At 41.6% G+C, this 23,186-nt stretch overlaps 1 protein-coding gene across 6 annotated transcripts in view; it reads left to right on the top strand.

Annotated features, from left to right (window-relative positions):
* tcerg1b (transcription elongation regulator 1b (CA150)) overlaps positions 1-23,186 on the top strand; it is a 105,518-nt gene that overhangs the window by 15,508 nt on the left and 66,824 nt on the right. For all 6 annotated transcript variants that reach the window (XM_043703966.1, XM_043703968.1, XM_043703965.1 and 3 more), the window contains exon 3: positions 17,784-17,936. In XM_043703966.1, coding sequence (XP_043559901.1) covers positions 17,784-17,936 — 153 coding nt within the window. The remainder of the gene's footprint in view (positions 1-17,783; positions 17,937-23,186) is intronic.

Here is a 23,186-nt window from a genome sequence, read left to right as displayed (position 1 = left end):
CTTCATCCCCACCCTCATTCACCTATTGTACTCTATGCTACTTACCCCCCCTCTCATTTATCTCTCCACTCTGCAGGCACACTGCCTCATTCCTGATGAAGGGCTTTTGCCCGAAACGTCGATTTTCCTGCTCCTCGGATGCTGCCTGACCTTCTGTGCTTTTCCAGCACCACTCTAATCTAGTTAACTGTCCTTGCTTTATCTCCAGAGCAGTGAGTTCTGGAGAACAGGCAGGTAAATGAATTTAATGTGAAATCCAATACACGTTGACCATACTGAAAGACAAATGGATCAACTCCTACTTCACGTGAACTTTTGATCTTCACAAAAAAGTTCACTGCTGCTGATAAGAGAAATATGTTGCCAATGGTTTCCTCTTTGCACTTATTGAATTGAATTTATTGTTACGTGTACTGAGGCACAGTGAAAAGCTTTGTCTTGTGAGCAATACAGGCAGACCACGTAGTTAAATAGCATAGATAGTAAATAATAGGTAAACAGCGGGAAAAACGAAAACACAGGTACAGGCTAATGCTAAGAGTTTGAAAGTCCATTCAGTATTCTAACAACAGTAGGGTAGGAACTATCGTGAAACCGGCTGGTTCCTGTGTTCAGGCTTTGTATCTTCTCCCTGATGGCAGAGGTTGTTAAAAAACGTTGCCAGGGTGGGGTGGATCTTTGAGAATACTGACGACCTTTCCTTGACCGTGGGCTTGGTGGATAGATTCTGCAAATGGGAGGTTGGCCTTTGTGATTGTCTGAGCCAGTTCACCACTCTCTGTAACCGTCTCCAATCTTGAATCGTACAATTGCGATACCATGTGGTGATATATTCAGACAGAATGCTCTCAATGGCACACGTATAAAGTTGGCAAGGGTATTTGCTGTCATGCCAAATTTCCTCAGCTGCCTGAGGAAGAAGAAGCATTGTCAGGTAATGTGGTAGAAACAGAAGGCAATGGGAATCTAATTATGGTTGAGCGGGAGGGGAAAATGAAAGCTCCAGTGCATGGCATGGGACACATGAGAACCCTGGCAAATAGTGTGAGTTTTTGGGGTGGGAGAGAATGTCAGTTAAAGAACCACCCTGATTTTTTTGGAACTGGGAGCTGCATTGTCTGAACAGACACCATGATCTGTGGAAAATTGCAAGAATGGAACAGACTTGTTTAAAGGCCTGACAATGTAACTATGGGAGACAAGATAATTGTGAGAGTCAGTGGCTGATTAGTTGATCACTTAAACATAACTCTATCAGTCTCATACCTGAAATTTAAAGAGCCAAGTTTAAAGGAAAGCTGATCTGTGTGGAGAAACATGATCAAGAGAAGATACTTTGGGGTTAATATAGATATTAGAAATCCAGAGGTATCTCTGTTCAACCACTAGATCTGAGGATTAGGGAAACTGTTTCAAGTTAATGTTATCAAAAGAGTAATGAATAGTCTAGCACTGATTTTTTTTTTCAGTCAGGTTGTTTTCATGTGATATAATTTTTCAAATGAGCATTGTGGAACAGAAATCATGCTAAGTTTTAAAAGAAGAACTTGTATTAGTAATAAATAGAATTTGGGATTATTGTTCGAAAATTTGATTGAACTCATTCTTGTAATTCATTTCATTGCTGATTCCTAGCCTAGTTGTGCATTATATTTCCCAACATTGCATTTCTTATTTAAAATTGTATTTTGCTCCCTTTAATATTACATAGTTCAGTAAATGATGCATTCAACAAATTGAGTTCACCAGTTACATGGAAAATTGTCCACAATTCAGTTCAGTGACTTAAATGTATTGACTAGGAGGGTGCAATAAAATTATCGTATGAAAGCTGAATGTTTTATAATCTTGAGCATAAATTCTCTCAAACAGTAATCACCTCTTTGGGGAATGTCTCATTGCCAAGAATGGGCACCATGATTTTCCACCAGATATCAATATTGCCCACTTGTCAGAATCATAGAATTTGAGGAGGTCTTCTGGTCAGTTTGTCCATGTTGCATCTCTCAGAAGATAGTTCATTTAGTTTAACTCTTGCTGTCTCCCTGTAACCCTGTAAAAATGTACTTATTTTCTGTATGCTTACCTTGCTAGGAGAAAGTGAGGACTGCAGATGCTGGGAATCAGAGCTTAAAAATGTGTTGCTGGAAAAGCGCAGCAGGTCAGGCAGCATCAAAGGAGAAGGAGAATCGACGTTTCGGGCAGAAGCCCTTCCTGCGGTTTTCCAGCAACACATTTTTAATGCTTAACTTGCTGGCTTGTAAAAGCCATGGTTGTTTCTACTCCTCCAGAGTTGAAGGTAGTGCATTCCAAATCCAACACACTCACTGGAAAGATGTTTTCCTTTGTATGCCATTGGTTGTTTTGCGCTAGGTTATTGTATTTTGTTTCCCATTCTCCCCCACTCTCTTTCCCCCCCCTTTAAAAAGAAGAATGTTTTTATTATTTTCATACCAAAGTAGATACATCTGTAATTTTTAGTTAGCATTCGATCTACCAAATTTTGCTCAGTGCCAGCCTCCCCGAATCTTCTTGAAGAATCTTTGCTGCATCCTCGCCATTCTCCTCACTTCCACCTAGTTTTGTCATCTACAAACTTGCCTTTCATAAATCCCTGCTGATTCTGTCTGATCTTGTCACTGTTTTCCAAGTATAGTTCTTTTCCACCTTTTATTCTGGACTCTGACATTTACTCACTATGGATGTCAGGCTAAGGATCTAGAATTCTCTGTTTTCTCTCTGCTTCATTTTCTAAATAGTTAACATTAGTTATGCTGTAATCAAAAGGAACAGCTTCTTTAATCTGCCACATAACTGAAGTCCTTTATTCCTGAATTTGTTCTCCTAAATTCCTCCTGCACACCTTCTAAATCTTTGTTAACCAGTCAACGCTCGTGACTACCAATCAACGCTTTCATCACTGTTGGAATCAGGACTTTGATTTAATTTTGTCTCAGAAAATCTCAAGATATCACATGTTTCTACTTCTTACCTGTGCAGAGAATTGGACACACTGCTCCATTTCAGGCCCAACTTGAGTTATATAAAAAATGCAACAGAACTTCCTTTCATTTGTATTCTGTGAATCCCAAGATGTCATATTTCTTTTATAATCACTTTGTCACCCTGCTCTTCCACCCTCAACAACTTCCGCGCGCGTGTACATACGTACGCGCACATACACACACACACTTGGGCTTCAGTTCTGCACCCCTTTAGAATTCGATACATTATATTTGTTGGCCTTTTGTTTTGTATCAAAGTACATTTACAGGTGAAATTCAGTGCAGTGAAACATGAAGTCATGCATCATTCCATCCCACCAGCCCATGTCCTCAAGAAACCTATTCTTATCCTCCTCGCAGTTATTATTTAAGATTGGATTAGATTAGATTCCTTACAGCGTGGAAACAGGCCATTTGGCCCAACAAGTCCACACCAACCCTTCAAAGAATAATCCAACCTCTGACTAATACACATAACACACTATGGGCAATTTAGCATGATCAGTTTACCTGACCTGCACATGTTTGGACTGTGGAAGGAAGCTGGAGCACCAGGAAGAAACCCACACAGACACAGTGAGAATGTGCAGTTGTCCGAAGTTGGAATCAAACCTGAGTCCCTGGTGCTGTGAGGTAGCAGTGGTAACCACTGAGCCACCATGCCGTCCTCTTTGTGAACTTTTTGATCATCTGCAAATTTTCAAGGTGTCTCATCAACCCAAGTCATCAATATGTATCAAAAGAAGCAGTATTCAAGTACTAACCCCGAAGAATCCTGCTGTTTCTCTTCCTTTCTCAAAAATTGCAATAAAATATGACTCTTGTCTGCAATTTTGTATTTGTCCTGCCACTGTCCCTTCTATTCCATGGGCTTCAACTTGGACAGAACACCAGAGTAATGTTCAATATGAGATCAATATTGCTTTCTTGTGATTTCGAACAAGTTTTGTTGGGCTTACTAAATTTTGTTTCGACTGTTAATGCCACTGTCTCCCTTCTAACGTGCGCTCGTGTTAACCAATCAACTCTTTCATCACTGTTGGAATCAGGACTTTGAATTTAATTTTGTCTCAGAAAACCTCAAGATAGCACATGTCTAAACTTTTGTTCTTAGCAACCATCTTCAGTATTTTCAAGTTGTCATTCAATTGTTTTCAAAGATTTTCTCAAGTTTAATTTTTGAATATGTTCCATGGCTTATCTGAATGTCTGCGTAGTGACGCTCTGAGTGCATGGGAGCAACAGGTGATTTTGCCCCTGAAATCCCCATTTGCTCAGGACAATTCACTTTCCGGTCTGGCTAATCCAAGAAAAGTCACAATGAGAAGTGAAGTGGAGTAAAATGGTGAGGAGCTGCTCCTCGTAGAGTGGTTACCCTGTACACTGTTGCTGATGGTCTCATAATAACCCTATTGGCAATATGGATGGTAAACAATTTGCAATTGAAAGAGCAGCCAATCTCCCAAGTAAATGCATGCACAGAAAAAGGAGTTGCTGAAGGAGCGGTGTGCTAAGCAATGTATGGACTGAGGAGAACGCAGCCATAGGTAGAAATCCAGTTGAGATAAAAGGTCTCTGAACTCGACATTAGTTCTGCTTTTCTCTCCACAGGTGCTCTTAGACCTGCTAAGTTTTTTGAACACTTGTGGTTTTAAACTTTCCTGACTTGGAGGCTTTGCAAATTCTAGGGACCTAAAACTTCTGAAATGACTGGTTCCACTGAACTGAGTTTGGTAAAACATTGATTTCTCCACAAGGATAATCTATGGGAAGTTCGTGGCGTAGTGGTCATATCGCTGGAATTGTAAACCAGTTATATTTATTGGAACAAGTGTTCATATCCCACCATGGCAGAGGGTGGAATTTGAATTTAATAAAGAAAATCTAGAATGAAAAGCTAGCACAATGGTGACCATTTAATCATTGTTCATTATTGTGAAAACCCACTTGTTCACTCATACCATTTAGGAAATAAGATCCACCATCTTTACCTGGTTTGGCAGATATGTGACTCCAGACTCAGCAATGTGGTTGATTCTTAACTGCTCTCTGCTTTCACAGCCAGTGATGCTCACATCGCATGAAGGAATTGAAACTTGTAAAATAAATGTTGTGTACTGACTGTTCCGAAGTTAAATTTTATCTAATTGCTTGAATGTTTTTATTCTGCTAGTCATAACCTTAACATATAAATTTTATTCATAAACATTGATGTGTTTGTCCCAGGCACCCTATTACTCCTCTCATACTTTCTTAAAAAAAGTTTCACAGAAGTGACCTATGTTTATCTGCCTGTGTTTTAAATTCCAAATCTGAATTTATGTATATTAAAATCTTTTCCTCACAGGACAGATTTTTAATTTGTCTTTTTATCAATGCACAGGACAACGGATTATGAAATGCCTGCTGCCAGTTGGTTTGCAGTATGTAAGCAAATGTCATGTTGCACCAATTTACTCCTTTTTTGCTATCATTTTAAAACTCCTGTCAACTTTCACACTGGTAGAATTCTGCCTGAGTTTGGCCTCTGATTTGTTATTAAAATTCTAGAACTCAATATGACTATGATAGGACTTTCAGTACAGAGTTGTTCCACATTAATCATCTCCAGCACTCACTGAGAGTTGAAATTTGTAGTTTTACAGCATTTAGAAACTGCATCTGTTTTAATGTGGCTCCATTAATATTGCAGTTGACAGCTATTAACAGATTTGGAAAAAATTGTAATGTGAGCAGATGGCCTATGAGCTATGTTGACTGCATGTCTCATTTGCACCTCTTAAATACTTCAATTAACAATTAGAAAATGGCTCATAGAGATGCCATTTAAGATCTTCCTTTGTAAAATGTTAACATCTGAGGAAGTTGCAACACAATTATCTCTTTTTTAAAATCTTGCACTACAAGTAGCACACATTTTGATACATGGTGAATTATAGCTGAAAATGTGTTGCTGGAAAAGCGCAGCAGGTCAGGCAGCATCCAAGGAGCAGGAGAATCGATGTTTCGGGCATGAGCCCTTCTTGAGGAATGAGGAAAGTGTGTCCAGCAGGCTAAGATAAAAGGTAGGGAGGAGGGACTTGGGGGAGGGGTGTTGGAAATGCGATAGGTGGAAGGAGGTCAAGGTGAGGGTGATAGGGCGCCAGGTTATAGTCCAACAGGTTTAATTGGAAGCACACCTGCTTTCGGAGCGACGCTCCTTCATCAGGCAATTTGTAGTAACCTGCAGTGCAGGTAAAGCGCACAATTTTGCAGGAATGACAAACATTCCAAAAGGTACTTTCCTCACGTCTCCACTTACAAGGGACAGAAATGAATAAGTTACAGAGCTGCTTTGTGAAGTGTCTTTTGTCAGTTGTCCCTTGCTCAGTTGTTAAAAATGCCACTGAATGTGAAACAATGCTGACCTCTCCAAAGAAGCAAACTCAGAGTCTTGTTTGATGTGGTGCCCAGAGATTGGGTCTGATAACAGCGCTCAGACAACTTGTTATCTGTCTCAGTGCAGTCTTTCCAGAGAAATTTAATCTGATCCTTTAATCTCCTACCCACTCCCCATACCAGCACCAAACTAGTTCCCAAAAGCAAGGGTGGAGGGGCCTTCAAGATAAGACATTTTGCACACAATGATGTCTAGTGGGATGCCTGTAGGTCTTCTCAAAGGGGGGAAATTGCAGTCTTTGAAGAAGGAGGCCATCTGGGTTGTACGATATTGGAACTGGTCCTCCTGGGAGCAGATGCGGTGGAGACGAAGGAATTGGGAATATGGGATGGCATTTTTACAGGGGGCAGGGTGGGAGGAGGTGTAATCTAGGTAGCTGTGGGAGTCAGTCGGTTTATAGTAAATGTTTAGTAAATGGTGAATTATACCCATGCGCTGTCCTTGGAGATTTAATTCCTCAAAGATTATTTTAAGGCTTTTCTATTGAGGTAAAATCGAAAGGTATTGTCATCTGATCAAAACTGTAGGTCATCGAAAGCCTATAACACTAAAGCTTTAGAAGCAGATTATAGGGTATTTAGCCCATTGAATCTGCAGTTCCATGGAATGAGATCACTGCTGATCTGTTCGTCATCAATTCCACTTTGTTGCATTAACCTGATCACCTTTGATCCCATTACCAGTTAAAAGTTGATCTCAGCCTTGAATATGCTTGATGTAGCCTCAACAGTCGTGTGCACTAAAGAATTCCACCAATTAACTACACATTGAGAAAAGAAATTCCTTATCTGTTTTGAATGGGGAGACATTATTATCACTAATAATAATCTGGAATTACAAATCTACTGATGATCATGAAGCTATTGTCGATTGTCAGAAAAACCTATCTGGGTTCACTAATGTCCTTCAGGGAAGGAAATCTGCTATCCTCACCTGGTCTGGCCTACGTTTGCTCTAGACGCACAGCAATGTGGTTGACTCTCAGTTGCCCTCTGAAATGGCCTGAAGGTGGGTTATACCTGAAATGCTGATTTCTCCACCTCCTGATGCTGCGTGACTTGCTGTGTTCTTCCAGCCTCCTGCCTGTCTACTTCGGATTCCAGCATCTGCAGTTTTTTTTGTCTCTGAAATGGCCTAGCAAACCATTCACTTGTCCCAGTTGCTACAGAGTCTTAAAGAAGTGAAACCACATGGATCACCTGGCTTTGACCTAAGCACGGGAAAAGAGAATGGCAGAAATAGTCCTGTAGACCCTGGAGAGTCCTCCTCTCTAACATCTGGAGGTCTAGTGCCAAGATTGGGAGAGTTGTCTCACAGACAAGTAAGCAACAGCCTGACATAGTCATACTTACGAAATCGTACCTGACAGACAATGTCCCAGACACCACCATCACCATCTCTGGATTGTCCTGTCTCACTGGCAGGACAGACCCAACAGTGGTGCTGCCATTGTAGCATACAGTCGGGAGGCAGTTACTGTGGGAGTCCTCAACATTGTTTCCATACCTCATGAAGTCTCTTGGCTTCTGATTAAAGATGGGCAAAGAAAATGCCTGCTGATTGCCACGTAACTTCCTCCCTTGGCCAACGAATTGGAATTCCTCCATGTTGAGCAGCACTTAACATACTGAGAATGGCAAGCGCACAAGCTGCACTCTGGATGGGGAATTTAGTGTTCACCACCCAGAGTAGCTCGGCCACAGTACTACTGGTGAAGTCGGTCAAGTTCTAAAAGACATAGCTGCTATACTAGGTCTCTAGCAAGTGGTGAAGGAACCAGCAAAAGGGAAAAACCTCATCCTTACCAATCTGCTGGCTGCAGATGTGTCTGTCCACCACGATATTGGTAAGAGTGATCACTGCACAGTCCATATGGAGACAAAGTTCTACCTTCGCGTTAAGAATAACTTCCATCCTGTTGTGTGGCATTATCACAGAGATAAATGGGACAGACTTTGAACAGATCTAACAACTCAAGACCAGGTATCCATGAGGTGCTGTGAACCATCAACAACAGCAGAATTGTAGTCCAGCACAATCTGTAACCCCATGGCCTGACCATATCCCCCACTCACCCATTACCATCAAGCTCGGGGCTCAACTATGGTCCAGTGGAGAGTTAATAAGGGCATTCCAGCACCAGGCTTACCTGAAAACAAGGTGTCAACCAAGTGAAGCTACCAAATTTGACTACTTGCATGCCAATACCATAAGCAGCAAATGATAGATTGTTACGTCACGGAGTAATCCCTTCCGCTAACTTGCACACAGAAAAGCTCAAACCGCCTCTTAATCTGTTAAAATATGAGTGACAGAGAACTACCCAAATGCCACTATTTAAAGAAAAAAATTAACTTTAAAAATTATTCTTTAATAAGAGAACATTAAACAGTAACTATCTATAATTGTAAGCCTCCTTTGTTTTAACGATTTATCTACCTCCCATTCCATAACAATATACTGATTCGGTAAAGCCCTATAAACTTTGCAGCAAATCAATTTTCAAAACCAGGTATCGTCTTTCTATGTTGAACTTCCTCTCTCTCTAGATTTCCCCGGGTCGTCTTCAATCTTCTACTGCAAAGATGTTTCATGTGAAAAAGGTACCTTTTAGGGAGAGGGTCTGCAGGCATCCTATTGATAGCAGTAGGTGCTCTATGTCTTTGGCTAACTGTTCAAAATACCGGCTTTTTAAACCCCAAAACATCGGATCATCTCATTGGTGATGTTGTCAAAACAGTCAAACTCAAATTTCATTAGGTTTCAGTATCTTGGGGCTGGTTGAATTCGAATGGTTGTGAGTTATCTGAGTTAACAGCTCAAATGTTACATTTTCACCATTGTCCAGTAACTCTGAGCCTGCACTCAGTCACATGACAGCTTTTCAACTTTAACTCTCTCTTAGAGGTATAGTACAGGCCTTCAATTCCACAACATAGACAGAGATAGCGATCCCAGAAAATCAGATCTAAGCTCTAGTCCTGCCACATCCAGTTGTGAATAGTGGTGAACAGTTAAACGACTGGAGGAGCAATCTCCTTAGATATATCTGTCGTCAATGACGGAAGAGTCCAACACACTGGTGCAAAAGATAAACCTGAAGCTTTCACAGCAATCTTCAGCCTGAAGTGGATGATCCATTTTGATCTCCTCCAGTGGTCCCCAGTATTTACATACCAGTCTTCAGTCATTTCGATTCGCTCCACGTGATATTAAGAAACTGTTTGAGACACTGAATAATGCAAAGGTGATGAGCCCTGACAACATTCTGGCAGTAATACTAAAGATTCTGCTTCAATACTTGCAGCTCCCCTCGATAACTTGTTCCTGGACAGTTAGAACACTGGCATCTACTTGGCAATATGGAAAGTTTCCTAGGCATGTCCTCTACATAAAAAGCAGGACAAATCCGACTCCAGCCAATTACCGCCCATCAGTCTACTCTTGATCACCAGTAAAAAGATGGAGAATGTCATGAATAGTGCTATCAAGTCGCACCTGTTCAGCAATAACTTGCTCACTGGCACCCAGTTGGGTTCCGCCAGGGCCAGTCAACTCCTGATGGTTCAAAAATGGAAAAAAGCTGAATTCTAGAGGTGGAGTGAGCATGACAGTCCTTGACATCAAGGCCTGCATTTGACTGAGTGTGACATCAACAAACCATAGCAACCATTGATTTAGTGGGTATGGGGGGGAAAAACTCTTGCAGGTTGGACTTAAACCTACCACATAGGAAGATGGTTGTGATTGTCGGAAGACAGTTGTCATCTCTGCAGGAGTTCCTCAAATTAGTGTCCTTGGCAGAACCATCGTCAGCTGCTTCATCTGTGACCTTCCCTCCAACAAAAATTTAGAAGTGGAGATGTTCAGTACCATTCATTACTCCTCAGATGCTGAAGCAGTATATATTCAAATACAACAAAGTCTGGACAGTATCCAGGTTTGGGCTGTCAAGTGGCAAGTAATATTCACACCACACAAAAGCCAAGCTATGACCTTTTCCAATAGGGGAGAAGCTAACTATCCCTAACATTCACTGAATTACACCCAATCCCCACCACCCCCCCATTAACATCTTGGGGGGGATGGGTGGGGGTGTACCATTGACCAGAAACTCAACTGGACTCACCACATCAACACACGGTGGCTACAGGATGAGGTCAGAGGCCAGGAGTACTACAATGAGTAATTCATCTCTTGATTCCCCAAAGCATGCCCACCATCTCCAAGGCATAAGTCAGGAGTGTGATAGAATATTCACCACTTGCCTAGGTGGACGCAGCTTGACACCATCTGAAACAAAGCAGTTGGCTTCATTGGTGCTGCATCCACAACCATTAATTTGCTCCTGTACTGAGTGTGTAGTATCTACAAGATGCAGCACAGAAAGTGGTCGAAGATCTTTAGACACTAACCTCCAACCCCATGACCACTTGCATCTAGAAAGACAAGGGCAGCAAGTACATGGGAACAACACCACCTTCCAGTTCCCCTCAAGCCATTCACCACCCTGACTTGGAAATAAATCGGCACTCCTTCACTATTGCTTGGTCAAAATCCTGGAATTCCTTCCCACATGGCATTGTGGGTTTTCCGTCAGCATATGGACTGCAACGGTGCAAGAATGCAGCTCACCACCACCTTCTCAAGGGCATATAGGGACAGAATGGCCAGCGAGTAATGCCCACATTCAGCAAATAAAAATTTAAATGAATGATACCTTATTTTGAGACTATGTGCTGTGATCCTAGATTGTCCTACAAGAGGAAACAATATCTTCGAATCTGTCCTGCCAAACCCCAATCAGGATATGTTTAAATAATGTCTCCTCACATTGATCTGATTTCCAATGAACCTCTACCCCTACTGCTAAGTGCGAAAACCTCCATCCAAGGCAGAAAGAACTTGCAGTTATGTGCTGTCACTTATGCTGTCCAGACTGTCTGAAAAGCATTTCACAGCAAAAGATGGAGTTTTTTTTCTGCATAATCTAAATCCATTTGTGCACCAAGTACTTTGTGACAGCAACCTGAACATCTATTGCATTGATGTTGATTGAATTGGTAAGTAGCCAAATTGCCAAAAAGCAGCGTTCATTTTGGCGCCTCATGATAAACAGCACCTCCCATGATTGCTGCTGCTGTGTCAGCCAGGGCTGCAGTCAGCCTTTGTGCCACAGAGCAGTGATGGGAAGTGGAGGTGGAAAAGCAGCTGAGGTTTTCACTTCATTTTGCTGTTTGCTAAAATGTTTTTGTTGGCATCTGAGTAAGATCAAGCTCAACTGAAATTCCACTAAAGATGCGCACACACCCTACCCCCTACTAGAAATAACTATTGAGCCTCAGCTTGCAGAATACTCAATTGGGGAATTATCAAGAGACAGGAGTTTCAGTGAAACCATGTTCCAGCAGCAATCAGTTCCTTCAGGAGCGGGAGAGAACTTTGAAAATCAAATAAGAAACTTGACTTATTTAACGTGATGATGGCTTCATCAAGGGGAGTAATGACTTAATCACTTTTTATATGTGCTGTTAAACTGTAACGTTATGATTTCCCTGTAGTGGATCTTGGTCTTTTTAGTTTTTGTTACTCTCCTTCCTCCCATCTCCGTCTCACCCCATACTCTGTGCCATGTGGTAAAACATTTTGCTCACTCAATGCTGTCATGCCAGAAGGATGCATCAAAAAAATTCTCTACTGTTCAATAAATGACTGTGACAATGTTGCCTGTTGTGAAGATAATATATTGTATTTCCGTTTTTCTCAACCAGTGGGACGTGAAGGTCATCGAGGTGGGACCTCAAGAATTGACATGCATGCCAAGGAAATGTAGCCACAGGCTGCTTATTAATGTTTCAATGAATATCTTATTTTGATTTGGCTTTAATTTAACAATAAAACTGAGCAAAATCGTTGTAATTTTTAATGTGCTTAAAAATTGTCATTAATAGTTAATACAATATTAATGTGCAAGTAAATATAAAATAGTACTCCTTGGAAAAATGCCCATTTTGTTTATAAACATGGTGAAACCAAGATTTTGAGACAAAGGGAGAACTGATGCTCTGGTTTGCAGATATATTTGACCAGGCAGCAATGGATTTCATTTTTCTTCGGTTGGGATGATCATTGGGAGAAAATAGTTGTGATTTTGATCTTTAGCTGCTTTGTGTGTTGCCATGGCTCTGGATCCAAACATTTATTTGGAAGTGGGGAAGCTAAAATTTTGAAATGGCGTGCAAATTTTACTCGAGCATAATGACTATGAATATGAACAAAACACAAATGGTGTGTCACAAGGCCTCTGCTTTTCCTTAACTTGATGGCAATCCTAGATTATACTGCTTTGTTCTAGGAATCTGTTGGCAAGGTTAGAATTTGAGATTATTTCCTAGATCTCCTCCGAGTGATAATTTGAGAAGGGTCTTGTCAATTGGTTATGTAACTACAGAGGTACTAGAATGAAATGTAATTTCGTCAACATCTGACACCCAGTTATGTATCATTACAAGTTTCGGCCTATAGCCAGTGGGCCAGAAGCTCAGGCAACTCCATTCTGCATGTGTTTTTATTTCTTAATGACTGTTTGTGAAAAATTGAGAGTCTGGATGTTTGGATGGGTTCTTGCTGCATTGATGGCTAAATCCTAAATCAAAACACCAAGAGAATTTTGTGTTGACAGCTTGAAATTTGCCCAAATCAATGAGAGCATTGATTTCAATAGTGTATTTGACCTCTCAAGTCTCTGAGCCACCTAAAACTGCCAGGCTGTACTTCTATCAAGAGTGGTGTTTTGCTTTCCCTTTTCCTCTGCGTGTATATGAAGCTAATGGACGTAAATATGGTCACAACTAAATTCGCTATGGTCACAATTAAATTCGCTACAGTCACTCAATGTTTTTCAGCAATCATGTCCAAACATATGTGTGCATAAATAAATAGGAACTGTGCCATTAATGTATGGCATTGACATGTACCAAGCTGCGTGCGTTGACAGGCCTTTACAGCTGCTGTGGGATGCAAATGCTGGATCTTGTTAAGATCTCATGGCTATGTGCAAAATTTCATCTATTTTTGCTAGTATCTTAGAATTATGCTGCTTTGTTCTATGGGATTTGTTAAGTGTTATCTTTTTGATGGATATTACTTGGACTTCATCCAAGCAACACTTTGTCAAATGTCTTGTTTCGTGCGTTATTTGACCAAGGAGGCATTAGGATGAAACTTAATATTGACATCTTTTGACATGTATGTATGCATTTTCACACTCCTCAAAACTGGATAGGTATTAAAATTGGTAACCTGAGATGTTTTTATTTCCTTCATGAGTTACAAATATTGAAGCCTGTTGAAAGATTCATTGTTGACTCAGCTGTGATTAATTAGAATGCCACAGACAAAGACGGTTGAAATCTGCATGATGTGATCTCATACAAGGGAGTGGAATTTCCCACCAGGATTTGGGAATCTTGATCTTCACATAGGCTTCTTCTTTCCATTTACTGAGAGAACTTCATATCAGAGGGTCACAAGTTATTCTTGAAAATCTGTTTTCTTGCTCAGAACGTTGAGTTGTTTAATTTTTCATATTTGAGAGCCAACAGAGCTGATGTTTTTGATTGTTACGAACCCTTCCTTCTACTTTCTTTGCTTGATGTAACAAGACTCTACCAAGCTTTCCAGTCACTTTCCCAGTTTCTGCTGTCCCTTTCTCCCTTTAGTACAATGTTGTGTAATGTTGCACTGTGAAGGAGGCTCCCGAATATGATATTTTGATGGTTACTGAACAATATTCTAGTAGAATGCTGTTTTACTAGCTGAGTGCTGCTCATGGAGGATTTGCTGCATATAGAACTTTGGCTAGAACTTGAGAAAATAATCAGGTTGACTTCTTGTTCAAGTCAGTGGTGGGTTTGGTGTCTAACTACCTTTTGTGGCATCTCAAATTCTGCAAGAAAGACTGATTTATGTGTGATGCAAATGATTGGAACATCCTACTTTTTCAAATAGGATCTTTAAAAACAACTGGCACTGTTTCTCTCTCAAGCTGCCAACAAGGCTTCAAGTAATACCAAAATGATATAAACTCACTGTTTACCTCTAGACTGTACATAGAACATTTCCACTGCTGATTTGTTGTTGGAATCACTCACATTAGAGAAGTGACTACAGTAGGAAATAATTCAAGTATATGGGATGACCTGGAAAAGGTGGTGAAGTTCTAAATAGAAGTCCTGTTTTAAACATTTAAATTGACTCCCTCCTTGGTTAGACTTTTCCTAATGTGTCTGTTTCTCTGTATCGGAAATGTGTTTTTGAATGTTTGAGAAAGCAATGCTTTGAACATTGTCCCAACCATGCAATGTATTGAATTAGACAAGCTCAGGTATTCCTGATGTGAAGCAGTGCTCCACAGGAACATTATTGAGGGCTCACTTTGAATATAAAATACAGCTTGGAACTTTAGACAAAGCTTTGCTAATGTTATCTCCATGTAAAACCTGTTCCGAGAGACCTAGGACGCCACTATTATCGAATAAAAATTGACACTGGCTTGAGATAATAGGCACGATGACTGAAAGTTTAGTTGTAAAAGTAGTTTGAAGGAATATCTTAAAGGGAGAGAGAAGATGGGTTTCAGAAAGCATTCTAAAACCTAGGATCTTGACAGCTGAGGTACTGATGAGCAGTGAAACTTTAGGATGCGATGAAGTGCGGAGTTGAAGGAATGTAGATTTAGGAGAGTTGCCATTTGCCTTTCTGATGAGATAATCACAGATCTTGGGTTGTTGAACAAGAGCACCCTTTAGAGAGAGCTCAAGACTCATTTTTGCTGATTGTGCACTTCCTTTTAACCTGGCAGGCAATTATTTTTCCTCAGCTAGAAGTTTTCTCCCATCTCCTTATCTGAAATTCTGAAAATGATTGTGCAAATATTTATTATGAGCCACAGATACACAACTATTTATCTGAAATTCCGAAATCTGAATTTTTCTTCTTGGAAAGTGGAGGGTCATTTTGGTGTGCGAACACGAGACCCAACTCCGCACCAACTCTAACCACGTCACTCAGGTGTGATGTGGCGGCATGGCCCAGCACTGACAGGCATCAGTTGTGTCTCAGCGCTCATGCTATTTACACGTGCATCTGCTGTTAGGTAATTTTTAAAATTTCACTGTGAAAATGTCATTTATTCTGAAATTCAAACAATTCCGAAAAACCAACTGGCCCCAAGGATTGTGTACCTTTCGTACCTTCACATTTAATTTGTTTACAGTAACTGTTAGTGATTCCAAACTTGAGAATTTTGAGAGCTTCATTTAGAATATCACATCTAAAATCGGTCTTTACTTCGTACATTGGGATGCATGCATTTCAGACGATGTTGATTATGTTCAAAAATTGAGTGTGTGCTAATTTTTTTAACCCGAGTACCAATCTCTTTGATAACTGAAATGTTTTGTGCATTGGTGTTTATCCTCTAACATTTGAAAATCAACAATGGCATGTGATATGTCTAGCTCTCAAATACAGTAACTGAGGTTTTTGTTTGACCCTTGGACTCCATACAGTTACCTAGATATGGAAAATGAAGAGACACTGCACTTCATAAGAAGCAAGGTATTGCTTTGGGTGACATGCTTTGCCTCGATGTCAAACCTGAGGTACAGGGCCAGTGACTTAACAGGATTGTATGCCTTTTGGATCAACAGCCACCCGCAGCTAGTTTGCACCTCCAAAGGTTTCTTGAAACTTAATCTTAAGTTGTAGACTATCGCACCACGTGAAGACCCGTGTATCCGTGCCAGCTTTTTGAATAGAATCCCAACAGTGTGGAAACAGGCTCTTCAGCCCAACAAGTCCACACTGACCCTCTGAAGAGTAACCCACCCAGACCCATTCTCCTATATTTACCCCTGACTAATGCACCTAACCTGGGCATCCCTGAACAGTATGGGCAATTTAGCACGGCCAGTTCACCTAACCTGCTCCAGGAGGAAACTGGAGCACCCGGAGGAAACTCCCGTTATCAAGCACTTATTACTCCAATCCCAAATTCTAGTCCTTAACCTTTTAGGCTATGGTGTTTGAAGTGCACATCTAAATTATTTAAAAACAACTTGAGTTCTTGCCTCCGCCGCCTTTTAGGTAGTGAGTTCCAGATACCCAGCACCCTCTGGTGAATTTTGTTTTCCCTCAAATTCCCTCTAAACCACCTGCACCGTAAAACTGTGCCCTTGGTTATGGAAAAACTTGTGGAAAAAGTTCGTTCCTATCTACTAAATCCATGTCCTTCCAAACTTTGAATGCCTCAGTCAACTTCCCCCTTGTCTTTCTCTGCTCTTATGCAAATAATCCCAGTCTCTCTCGTCTCACGTTAGAGCTGATTTGCTCCAGCTAGGCACCATTCCGGTGAATCTTCTTTACACCCTCACTCATGCAATTACATATTTTCTGTCATGTGGTAACCAGAGCTGCAGACTAATACAGCTGTGATTTATCAAATATCTTAAAAAGATTGACTTCCTTACTCATGAAGACAAGTATCCAACTCACCACCTTTTATCATCCTACCCACACACTGCTCTGCAGCCTTCAAGAATTTGTGGATAACGCACAGCAAGGTTACTTCCTGGAGTCCTACTATTCATTGTTAGTCTTCTATAAATGTATTATTTTGATTCTGTTCTTCTATTTAGATTTGCAAAATTTTGACCACATATTAGTGCAAGAAAAAGTGCTTTATCTCTCCACTGAAAACAGATTAAATGTATTCTTTAAAGGATGTTGCCAGGGTTGGAGAATTTGAGCTATAGGGAGAGGCTGAACAGGCTGGGGCTGTTTTCCCTGGAGCGTCGGAGACTGAGGGGTGACAAATTTGAGGTTTACAAATTTATGAGGGGCATGGATAGGATAAATAGACAAAGTCATTTCCCTGGAGTCGGGGAGTCCAGAACCAGAGGGCATAGGCTTAGGGTGAGAGGGGAAAGATATAAAAGAGACCTCCAGAGGCAACATTTTCATGCAGAGGGTGGTACATGTATGGAATGAGCTGCCAGAGGAAGTGGTGGAGGCTGGTACAAGTGCAACATTTAAGAGGCATCTGGATGGGTATATGAATAGGAAGGGTTTGGAGGGATATGAGCCGGGTGCTGACAGGTGGGATTAGACTGGGTTGGGATATTTGGTCGGCATGGGCAATTTGGACCAAAGGGTCTGTTTCCATGCTGTACACCTCTATGACTCTATATTGCTGTTTTAGGGGCACATGCTTTTGTCATTGTTTATTTGGTTCAATTCACACTGGATAATTTTGACCTTGCTAATTTATTTTCCAGAGACCACCTTTCATGCCACCTCCTATGACCAATATGCCCCCACCACCTGGAATGATATTTCCACCAGGGATGCCTCCGGTTTCTGCTCCAGCAGCACCTGGTTTACCGAACAATGAAGAGATTTGGGTGGAAAACAAAACCCCAGAAGGAAAAGTAAGTCTTGGAGAATTCTGGGTCAGTGCTTTAAAAGGTGAAACTATTTTTAAAATTGTTTAAAATCTTGAGTATGGAAAGTTAGGGTTATTTTAATGGCCTTCCCCTTAAATATCTTATTCCGACAGACATGGATATGGAAAATAATGTATTGTAGCCAAGTATACATATGACACAAAAATATATGGGAAGGCAAGTGGTGGGGATGATTCGAAAAGTCTGCAGAAAAATATAGACTGCTTGAGCAAATGGTCAAAAACTTGATGCAATGTAATGTGGAAAAATGCACTTTAGCAGCAGGAATGAAGGGGATAGACTATCTTTTTCTGAATCGCTGGCAATAACAAGTCGATTGGGATGAGCATCCCAACTATTCATGATATATGTTAATGATTTAAATTAGGGAATTAAATGTATTCTGTCAAAAATTGCTGATGATGCAAAATTTGGTGGAAAGTTGAACTATGAGTCAGACAGCATGGAAACAGACCCTTCAGTCCAACAGGTCCATGCTGACCATATTCCCAAATTAAACTAGTCCCACCTACCTGCGCTTGGCCCATATCCCTCCAAATCTTGCCTATTCATGAACTTATCCATATGTCTTTTGAACATTGTAACTATCCCTGCATCCACCTTTCTCTAGCAATTCATTCCACAGACACAATCCTCTTTTTTTTTTAAAAATAAAAAATTGCCTTTCATGTCCTTTTTAAATCTGTCTTCTCTCACCCTAAAAATATGCCCCCTAGTTTTGAACTCCCTCACATGAGGGAAAGGGCCCTTGTCATTCACCTTATTTATATCACTCATGATATTTGAAACCTCAATAACTTTAGCCCTCAACCTCCTACGCTCCAGTCAAAAGAAAATTTAGCCTTTCCAGTCTATTTTTATATCTCAAACCTTGCATTCCCAGTAACAACTTGGTAAATCTTTTCTGAACCCTCTCCAGTTTAATAATATCCTTCCTTTAACAGGGCAACCAGAACTGCACACGACTGCAGAAGAGTCCTCACCAACGTCCTGTAGAACCACAACATGATGTTCCTACGCTTATACTCAAAAGGTCTGAGCAATGAAGGCAACCGTTTTAAAAGCTGCCTTAACCATTCTAGATTAGAGACAAAAGAAAATCTGCAGATGCTGGAATCCAAAGTAGACAGGCAGGAGGCTGGAAGAACACAGCAAGCCAGGCAGCATCCCATTAACCAATCAGGTCGTAACCTCTGCCTGTTTTCACCTATCCCCACTTCACCATCCTGTCCCTGCCAACCCTTTGTCTGTAGCTCTGCAGATGACTGCAGCTCCCCTGACACCCACCCCCAGTCCTGAAGAAGGGTTACGTCCAAAATGTCGACAACTTTATCTCCTGTTCTTCAAGCCTCCTGCCTGTCATCTTAACCATCTTGTCTACCTTTTCCTCAGCTTTCAGACTGAGGATTACAGGTATGTAATTGTTTGTCTGTTCTACAACACTACCCAAGGCCCTACCATTAACTGCATAAGTCCTGTCCTTGTTTGTATTACCAAAGTGCAGTACTTCACATTTATCCAAATTAAATTCAGTCCACCACTACTCAGCCTATTGACCCAATTAATCAAGATCTCTTTGTAATCTTAGATAACCACCTTTACTCTCCAGTATACCACCAATTTTCATGTCATCTGCAAACTTACTAACTATGCCTCCTATATTTTCATCCAAATCATGTATATAAATGACAAATAAAAGTGGACCTAGTCCCTGTGGAACACCACCATCACAGGCCTCCAGTGCAAAGAACAACCCTCCCACCATCACCTTCTGCTTCCTACCATAAAGCCAATTTTGTATCCGATTGGCAGGCTCACCCTGAATCCCATGTGATCTAACGTTACTAGTCTACCATGTGGACTCTTGTCAAAGGCTTTACTAAAGTTCAAGTTAACAGTGTCTGCCGCTCTCCCCTCATCAATCTTTTCGGTGACTTTATTAAAAAACGGATTCAGGTTTGTGAGGAAGATACAGAGATGTTGCAGTGTGATTTGGATAGGCTGAATGACTGGGCAAATTCATGACAAATGCAGAATAATGTGAGCTTATCCACCTTTGATTGCAAATTAGGAGTACAAATTATTCTTTGGCTGTGAATTGAAGGAGAGGAATTTTCAGTGAGACCTGGGTGTTCCCATGCATTGGTCACAAAGGAAGCACACAGATGTAACGGACAGTGAAGAAGACAGTTATGTATTGACCTTTGTAGTGAAAGGATTTGAGTAGAAAGTGAGGTCTGCAGATGCTGGAGATCAAAGTTGAAACTTTATTGCTGGAACAGCACAGCAGGTCAGGCAGCATCCAGGGAACAGGAGATTCGACGTTTCGGGCACAGGCCCTTCTTCAGGAATGAGCAGAGAGTGTTCAGCAGGAGAAGATAAAAGGTAGGGAGGAGGGACTTGGAGGAGGGGAGTTGGAAATGTGATAGGTGGAAAGAGGTCAAGGTGAGGGTGATAGGTCGGAGTAGGATGGAGGCGGAGAGGTCAAGAAGAAGACTGCAGGCCAGGAAGGCGGTGCCGGGCTGGAAGGATCCCTTTTATCTTCTCCTGCTGAACACTCTCTGCTCATTCCTGAAGAAGGGCCTGTGCCCGAAACGTCGAATCTCCTGTTCCCTGGATGCTGCCTGACCTGCTGTGCTGTTCCAGCAATAAAGTTTCAACTTTGATATCCAAATGAATCCAACAAGAACTGGACCAAGCATATGTGGTACTCATAATCTTCTTCATCCTAAGTATACGCATGATTTTACTACAACTGCTAAGTATTTCATCAGTAATATTTTCAGCAACATAACACAAAACATCGCAGATAAGAAAAACTGCAGCATATTAACATGCCAAATTTCCCCTAAAGTAAATGCATTAAAATTCCATCAAATTTGACAATATTGTTATGTATTTGGCTTTAAGGGGTTAACACGTAGGGGGTTCCATACAACAGCCAAGCAGGGTGAGATCAATAGTTGTGATGTTGAGAAGATATGCTCTTCTTCATTAGGGTAAATAAAACCACAGAAAGTAGACAAAATCAAACACAAAATATTGCTGAGGAAAGGAGTGAACAAAGACAGAAATGGGAACTATTTAAATGTAAATCTATGATTCGCTCCAGTAATAATATCTAACAATATTCAATATCTAGGATCATACCAAAAGAGTACTTTGAAGTATTAAAGGGATTTTCTGCTATCTAGTGATCTCTGAGGCATGAAGTTTCCCTTTCTTGATATGTGCAAGATCAAGACAAACACTAGGCATACAGTAACAGTGATATCACCGCAGGGAGTTGGCAGCCAATTACACTGAAGTATTCTCAAACAGCAAATCAGAAAGTAAAATGCAGTAAAATCTTCTACTCAATTAAAATTTCCACAGAGTAAATACAAATCATCAGTGATACACATGGGATTAAAGTAGCTGAAATATCATAACTTTTTTTTAAATTTGAAAAAAACATTATTGCCATAATAATGGCAAAAAAGCATCCCAGTGATATAACATTAGATTTCTATGAGTAACTATTGAGTTATTAAAATTAAATTGCATTTATATAGTAACTGTTATGGCCACAGAAAGATCCAAAATGCTTTACAGCCAATAAAGTACTTTGGAAGTACAGTCAGTGTTGACACATAGCAGGCAATTTACATGTAGCAAGCTCCCACAAAAAGAAATGCTGTACTAATTATTGAAAAAATATTGACTATGACACCTGGAACAACTTTCTCATCAGTGGTGAGGTTCTGGAACCCACGAGTTCAAAGGGTAATACAGGCAAAAACCATAATCACATTAAAACATGCGGTGGAACAGTCAATGGGTTTAGGAATCAAAATTTGGAGAGTGGGATGTGTTGATTCGGTCGTCTGGGATAGAAACAGAAAGGTCTAGGAAGGGGAGGGAGGAGTCTGAGACTGTCCAGGTGAATTTGAGGTCGGGGTGGAAGGTGTTGGTGTAGTGGATGAACTGTTCAACCTCCTCGTGGGAGCACGAGGTAGCGCCGATACAGTCATCAATGTAGCGGAGGAAAAGATGGGGGGTGGGGCCAGTGTAGTTGCGGGAGATGGATTGTTCCACATACCCTACGAAGAGGCAGGCATAGCTGGGGCCCATGCGGGTGCCCATGGCTACTCCTTTTGTTTGGAGAAAGTGGGAGGATTGGAAAGATAAGTTGTTCAGGGTGAGGACCAGTTCGGTCAGTCGAAGGAGGGTGTCGGTGGAAGGTTACTGGGTGGTACGGCGGGAAAGGAAGAAGCGGAGTGCTTTGAGTCCTTCGTGATGGGGGATGGAGGTGTACAGGGACTGGATGTCCATGGTGAAGATGAGGCTTTGGGGACCGGGGAAGCGGAAATCCTGGAGTAGGTGGAGGGCGTGGGTGGTGTCACGGACGTAGGTGGGGAGTTCTTGGACTAATGGGGACAGGACCGTGTCGAGGTATGCCGAGATGAGTTCGGTTGGGCAGGAGCAGGCTGAGACGATGGGTCGTCCGGGGCAGTCAGGTTTGTGGATTTTGGGCAGGAGGTAGAAACGGGCGGTGCGGGGTTGTGGGACTATGAGGTTGGAGGCGGTGGGTGGGAGGTCCCCTGAGGTGATGAGGTTATGGACGGTCTGGGAGATGATGGTTTGGTGGTGGGGGGTGGGGTCATGGTCAAGGGGACGGTAGGAGGAGGTATCTGCGAGCTGGCGTTTGGCCTCAGCGGTGTAAAGGTCAGTGCGCCAAACTACTACTGCGCCTCCCTTGTCAGCTGGTTTGATGGTGAGGTTGGGGTTGGAACGGAGGGAGTGGAGGGCTGCGCGTTCCGAGGGTGAGTTCGAGGAGAAAGTGAGGTCTGCAGATGCTGGAGATCAAAGTTGAAACTTTATTGCTGGAACAGCACAGCAGGTCAGGCAGCATCCAGGGAACAGGAGATTCGACGTTTCGGGCACAGGCCCTTCTTCAGGAATGAGCAGTGTGTGTTCGGGCACAGGCCCTTGAGTACTGGACTGAGGATGTCTTGCTGCAATCATACAGGGCACTGTTGAGGCTTTACCTGGAATATTGTGTGCAGTTTTGGTCTCCTTCGAAGAGACAGTACTTTTGCTATAGAGGGAGTGCCGAGAAGGTTTACCAGATTGATTCCTTGGACAACACTACTGATGTATGAAGAGAGATCAACTTGGTCACTATTGTATTCACTGGAGTTTATAATAATGAGGTGGGGGATCTCAAAAACC

Source organism: Chiloscyllium plagiosum, chromosome 14 (assembly GCF_004010195.1).
Source record: "Chiloscyllium plagiosum isolate BGI_BamShark_2017 chromosome 14, ASM401019v2, whole genome shotgun sequence".
In the NCBI taxonomy this organism is placed as follows: domain Eukaryota; kingdom Metazoa; phylum Chordata; class Chondrichthyes; order Orectolobiformes; family Hemiscylliidae; genus Chiloscyllium; species Chiloscyllium plagiosum.
The sequence above is the reverse complement of the archived record's forward strand: the minus strand, read 5'-3'. Positions and strand labels throughout refer to the sequence as shown.